The sequence below is a fragment of the Palaemon carinicauda genome, chromosome 20 (genome assembly GCF_036898095.1).
Source record: "Palaemon carinicauda isolate YSFRI2023 chromosome 20, ASM3689809v2, whole genome shotgun sequence".
Classification (NCBI taxonomy): Eukaryota; Metazoa; Arthropoda; class Malacostraca; order Decapoda; family Palaemonidae; genus Palaemon; species Palaemon carinicauda.
This window is the reverse complement of record NC_090744.1, coordinates 39,328,666-39,335,417: the sequence shown is the minus strand read 5'-3', so window position 1 is coordinate 39,335,417 and position 6,752 is coordinate 39,328,666. Positions and strand designations below refer to the sequence as shown.

General features: G+C 37.2%; 1 protein-coding gene across 2 annotated transcripts in view; it reads left to right on the top strand.

Moving 5' to 3' along the window:
- Positions 1-1,997: 1,997 nt before the first annotated feature.
- LOC137660291 (cytochrome P450 2L1-like) overlaps positions 1,998-6,752 on the top strand; it is a 26,467-nt gene continuing 21,712 nt past the window's right edge. Inside the window, exons 1-4 of one of the 2 annotated variants that reach the window (XM_068395079.1) lie at positions 1,998-2,155; positions 2,828-2,936; positions 5,143-5,233; positions 5,857-5,990. In XM_068395079.1, the coding sequence (XP_068251180.1) occupies positions 2,855-2,936; positions 5,143-5,233; positions 5,857-5,990 (307 nt within the window). In that variant the 5' untranslated portion in view covers positions 1,998-2,155; positions 2,828-2,854. Of the gene's footprint in view, positions 2,156-2,465; positions 2,502-2,827; positions 2,937-5,142; positions 5,234-5,856; positions 5,991-6,752 lie in introns of those variants that run through there. The other variant, XM_068395080.1, reaches the window with a different exon arrangement.

The window sequence follows — 6,752 nt, the reverse complement described above, 5'->3', positions numbered from 1 at the left end:
ACATTTATTAGAAAATATTTAACAGAGGCCAGTACAAAATTTTTTTTGTGATGAGTCACGTAATATCAAGGCTTGATTATTGCAATTCTCTGTACTATAAATTGCGCAATACACTACTAAGAAAGCTTCAAAATGAGCAAAACCGGGCGGCTAGACTGATAAAAGGCATTAAACCTCGGGAGAGAATAACTCCTGCACTGATCGATCTACATTGGTTACCTGTTAAGGCTAGAATTGAATTTAAGATTTGTTTGTTGACTACAAAGCACTTACAAGTAATAAGCCTAGATATCAACGTGATTGCTTGGTCCCCTACCGTCAAGCTGCTAGCGCTGCTGTAAGAGTTAGACATGCTGACGACCCATATAGACTATTCGAAATTAGTGTGAATCATGCAATAGGAGGAAGAAAGTTTTGTTATGCTACACCGAGACTCTTCAACGACCTTCCATTTAATGTCAAGAATAGCAAAAATGTGGCAGCTTTTAAGAAAAACCTGAAGACTTATCTCTGGAAAGTGTTATAATAGTGATCTGAAAACTATTAAGCCTGAATACAAATGCTAGCGAATAACTGAAAAGATACAGAGCAAAATATTAACTGGAAAGAAATTATTTTCACACACCAAGGCCCGCCTGAACAGACTCTTAGTGTCTGATGGAGGGCGAGAAATAAACCCCTAAAAGTAAAAGTAAAGTAGCCACACAGTATTACACCGGATCCCTCTCTCTGGTTACGGATAATGTTTCCTTTGCCTACACATAAACTGAATAGTCTGGCCTATTCTTTCCCCGTTTTCCTCTGTCCTCATACACCTAACAACAATGAGATCACCAAAGAATTCTTCTTCGCCCAAGGGTTTAACTACTGTACTGTAGTTGCCCAGTGGCTACTTTCCTGTTGGTAAGGGTAGAAGAGACTCTTTAGCTGCGGCAAGCAGCTCTTGTAGGAAAAAGACACTCCAGTATCAAACCATTGTTATCTAGTCTTGGATATTGCTATAGCCTCTGTACCATGGTTTTCCGCTGTCTGGGGTAGAGTTCTCTTGCTTGAGGGTACACTCGGGCACACTATTCTATCTTCTTTCTCTTCCTCTTGTTATTTTTAAGTTTTTTAGTTCATAAATGGAAGATTTATTTTGATGTTATTATTCTTAAACTTCTCCTGTAGTATATTCCCTCATTTCCTTTCCACACTGAGCTATTTTCCCTGTTGGAGTCCTTGGGCTTATAGCATCCTGCTTTTCGAACTAGGGTTATAGCTTAGCAAGTAATAATAATAATAATAATAATAACAATAGGCACAGCGGCATTTGAAGAAAAATAGCCCTAATTAATTATTTAATGTCTATAGACCCATTTTAGCTTTTTAATTCGGGTATTTAGCTTTTATTTATTGTGGTATAAGCATCAGATTTTAATAGCAAAGTCTTATAAATTTAATAAGAAAATAAAATATGCACCATAAATAATATATATACCCATACTGTAAATTATATAGCTCATTGGCACTGCTTTCAACCTCATTACATGTAAGTTAGTGCCAAACGTATGATATTCCACCTAGTTTGGTAACAGTTTAGCATAATAAAGTTAGTGTAGGTAATAAATATATACTCAATAAATGCATATGCATAAAAATAGTTTTCTCCTTTAAATAACCTTTCTTTTATACTGGATACTTGTTTGAAAAAAAAAATAGGTTTCTATGAGAGGGTAAGTTTTGATTGTTCTCACTGGTAACACTGATAGTCCTTGTAGGTCAGAACAGGGTTGCCAGGTTGGTCTTTTTCGGGTAAGAAAAAAAAAAAAACTCCAAATTTGGCATTTTTCGTGCTAGATGCCTAAATTTGGCCTTTTAAAAATAGGTTAGCCTTGAATGTTATATTTTCGGCTTTTCTCTTTTCTCTACTATTAGGTTGGCCTTTTAAAGCTGCAGTTGATCAGACGTTGGCCTTTTCTCATTTGGAAACCTGGCAACTCTGGGACAGAACAGTCTAGGGCTCTAAGATGTTAACAAATGTGGCCAGACACTCACAGATTCTCTCTAAGAGAGTTTAAAGCACATCGCGAGATTTACAGTTAAATGAAGTTATTTATTATTTGCTTTGTTATAGTGATTGGAAAAAGGCGAACTTAATCTTACTGTGTGTTCGGTGAGTTTATTCGGAATTGTAATTGACAATCAATTATGAAAATGCAGTTGAATTCCTGTTGATTTTGAGTACATACAACGAATGAAAATAGAATCAAATGTGTTGTGATCACGGTCCAGATAGGCTTCTAGGTGTGTCGCTCTTTTTATCTAATAGTGTGTGTGTGTGTGTGTGTGTGTGTGTTTTAGCTTATCGTGTGTGTGTGTGTGTTTTAGCTTATCGTGTGTGTGTGTGTGTGTGTGTGTTTTAGCTTATCTTCGTTATCAGTTAAAATCGAATTCCATCATAACTTTATATGGCCCATTAACACTGTCGTTCTCGCCTCCCTGATATAGCTTTTTCACAGGTGTGTATTTAACTGTCTGCTTAGATTCTCAGTGAGTAAATGGGATTGTTGGCACGTTATAAGTAACAACAACAACAACAACAATACTACTACTACTACTACTACTACTACTACTACTACTAATAATAATAATAATAAAGACAACGACTACAGTGATTTCGTCAGTTTTTTCTGTACAAGGAGCTATTTAATAACTTCCTGAGTAGGACAACCCTCAATTAGGGAAAATTGCATAATATGCAACAATAATACGATTGGTATATGTCTTGTCTTGACAAAACTTGGTTATGGCTTCCAATAGTTAACTATATTATTTTCTCTTCCAGTTTTGAAGGACGGGATAACCAACAACGATGATAATTGAGATAATTCTCCTCTTTCTCCTCTTCATCTTCCTTCGCCATTGGCTCACGAGACAGAAGGGGTTACCACCAGGTAAGTAATTAATTTTAGAGAGAGAGAGAGAGAGAGAGAGAGAGAGAGAGAGAGAGAGAGAGAGAGAGAGGTATTAGTCATTGTTATTAATTACGGTAATTGAATACAATTTTAAGGTAAAATTGATGAATAATATCGGCTTTCCGTAGGTTAAAATTCTCTATTATTATTATTATTATTATTATTATTATTATTATTATTATTATTTGCTAAGCTACAACCCTAGTTGGAAAAGCAGTATGCTATAAGCTCAGGGGCTCCAACAGGGAAAATAGCCCAGTGAGGAAAGGAGACAAGGAAAAATAAAGTTTTTAAGAAGAGTAACAACATTGAAATAAATATCTCCTATATAAACTATAAAAATGTGAATAAAACAAGAGGAAGAAAAACAATACAGAACAGCGTGCCCGAGTGTACCCTCAAGCAAGAGAACTCTAACCCAAGGAAGTGGAAGACCTTAGTACAGAGGCTATGGCACTACCCAAAACTAGAGAACAATGGTTTGATTTTGGAGTATCCTTCTGCTAGAAGAGCTGCTCACCATAGCTAAAGAGTCTCTTCTACCCTTAACAAGAGGAAAGTATCCACTGGACAATTACAGTGCAGTAGTTAATCCATTGGGTGAAGAAGAATTGTTTGGTAATCTCAGTGTTGTCAGGTGTATGAGGACAGAGGAGAATTTGAAAAGAATAGGCCAGACTATTCGGTGTATGTGTAGGCAAAGGGAAAGTGAACCGTAACCAGAGAGAAGGACCCAATGTAATACTGTCTGGCCAGTCAAAGGACCCCATAACTCTCTATTTTTTAATATATGCTTGAATCCATAATATGGGAATATAATTCCTGAAAAATCTCAGTAATCAATCCATCAAAAGGGAAGTACGAGTTGATTGAAATCCCTCTTTCAGTTACACATTACATAAATATTTAGTTTCAATAATTGATACCGTGCTAGGCGGTATATCTTAGCAATCCCTATTTGCCATCCAATGAGCAACCTGGAGGAGTAACGAGAACTTTGGATGTGGTGGAAATGGCCCCCTAAATCTCGAAGAAGTCACTGGCAAAATGTCTCCTTGGCTTTTACTCCTGACGCCTGGCGGATGATATTAGAATTAGTAAGGACAGGTAGAGGTCACTTGCCTTAGTTATTATTATTACTTGCTAAGCTACAACCCTAGTTGGAAAAGCAGGATGTTATAAGCCCAGGGGCCTCAACAGGGAAAATAGCCCAGTGAGGAAAGGAAACAAGGAAAAATAAAATTTTTAAGAAGAGTAACAACATTGAAATAAATATTTCCTATATAAACTATAAAAAACTAACAAAACAAGAGGAAGATAAGGTTGGTAGCGTCGCGGGCTTCTGTTTCAGAGGTCCTGAGTTCGGTCCCCGCCAAGGATGCGAATACTGTGAGACCTTCTACGGGGGGGGGGGGGGGGGGGTACTCCTCAGGGTGACGCCTGGGGGGGGGGAGGTTAGAGGGGACTAGTGATAGTCCCTGCTGGCTTATAGGTCGCCCGAGGAGAATGATGTAGATCGTCTCAGTGGAGACCTTAAACCTGCAACTTTAACTTTTTAAATTAGATAGAATAGTGTGCCCGAGTGTACCCTCAAGCAAGAGAACTCTAACCCAAGACAGGGGAAGACCATGGTACAGAGGCTATGGCACTACCCAAGACTAGAGAACAATGGTTTGATTATGGAGTGTCCTTCTCCTAGAAGAGCTGCTTACCATAGCTAAAGAGTCTCTTCTACCCCTACCAAGAGGAAAGTAGCCACTGAACAATTACGGTGCAGTAGTTAACCCCTTGGATGAAGAAGAATTGTTCGTAATCTCAGTGTTGTCAGGTGTGTGAGGACAGAGGAGAATCTTTAAAGAATAGGCCACACTCTTCGGTGTATGTGTAGCCTAGGTGTAGGCAAAGGGGAAGTGAACCGTACCCAGAGAGAAGGATCCAATGCAGTACTGTCTGGCCAGTCAAAGGACCCCATAACTCACTAGCGGTAGTATCTCAACGGGTGGTTGGTGCGCATTATAAGGAACTGGCTATCATTTTATGAATCTAGCCAATGAATCCTCTAGGGATTTAGTCAGTCAATGAAGCGACGGGCGAAATCTAACCGAGGTCATTTGTGTCAATAGGTGTAGGAGGATATGATGATGATGATGATGATGATGATGATGTTGAATTGATAATATTTCAGGTCCTCGTACGTATCCAGTCTTCGGCTCTGGCATGGTTGTGAAGTTAGAGCAAGCCATCGACTACCAGAAGAAATATGGCGATATTTTCAGGTGAGTCAAGTTTTCATATGGCATAAATGTCAACTCTTCTTATATTACATTTTTGTACTTGCAATATACACAATTTTTTTTCTTATACAATGCATTTACGGGTTACATACATGATTCAACAGTTATATGGCAGGTGTAGCTGCAATTTGTTTGTTCTTTTTTCTCTGGATCTGCTCCGTGATGTGGGAAATGGCTGTTATTAAAAAATATCATGTACCGATATATATATATATATATATATATATATATATATATATATATATATATATATATATATATATATGTGTGTGTGTGTGTGTGTGTGTGTATATGTATATATATATATATATATATATATATATATATATATATATATATATATATATATATATATGTATATCGTGTGTGTAGGTGTCTGGTTCTAGATGTAGTCGCTTATAAAATCTGGATTTTAAAAGTCATACCTGACAAACGATTTCTTATATCAGTTCATTCGTTATCATAATAATGTGGCTATCTCATCGTCAAAAATACCCTGTTAAATTTCAATATTCATGCATTTTCTATTATTGCAAATTATGGTAGTTCTATTATTATATCTTATTATCATTTCTTATATTATATTATTTAATCGTGGGTTGCAGAACGGAGTTATTCGGAATGAAAGTGGTCTACATCTGTGACTACAAGTTGATGAAGGAAGCGTTGGGAAGGCCAGAATTCGCGGATCGACCGAGTTTTGAAGGATTCCATTTCCTCACCGACGGGAAGGAAGCAGGTGACTTAACCAGAAAAAGTTTCGTTTTTATTTTTAGTAAATCTTCTTTGTCTGCATCCTTTCCCACTTCTATGTGGGGTCGATGTTTCTGGCCAGCGTTCTCCATCTACCTCTGTTCCAAACTTCATCACCGGTTAATCCCTTTGATCGAAGGTCATCCTTGATACAGTCCATCCACCTTCCCTTTGGTCTCCCTCTCCTTCTCGTTCTCTGTACCTCCATTTCCATCACTCTCCTCCCAATATACTGTTCATCTCTTCTCATGACATGAGCATACCACCTCAGTCTACTTTCTTGTATCTTATCTGATAGTTCTCCAACTCCTGTGGTACCCCTAATTACCTCATTAATAAGACAGGGAAACTTTACCACAGAAACTACTCTTTCGAATGATAAAGAAACATGGTGTGACTTCCTGTATACTTGAGCTTTCAGGCTAGGTTAGTTTTAAGTAGTTCTTATTATTATTATCCATGAGATGGAATTGAGGCAAAGATAGTAGCATCATCTACATATGCAACTAGCTTGTTTTCTATAGTATGGTTCAATGGCTAAGCTTATGGACATTGTTTAGAGATTTAGCTGCACACATCAAATTTGATTATTTCAGCAACATTCTAGTTTTGTTTTATACACATGCCCAAACTGAAAAAAAAACTTTCACATATGTACAATGTTTTGCTTAACCTATAAACATCAATACTTTTTAGCTCAAATAATAATAATTGATTGTTGCTCGACTATAGCCTTTGTTTTTTAACT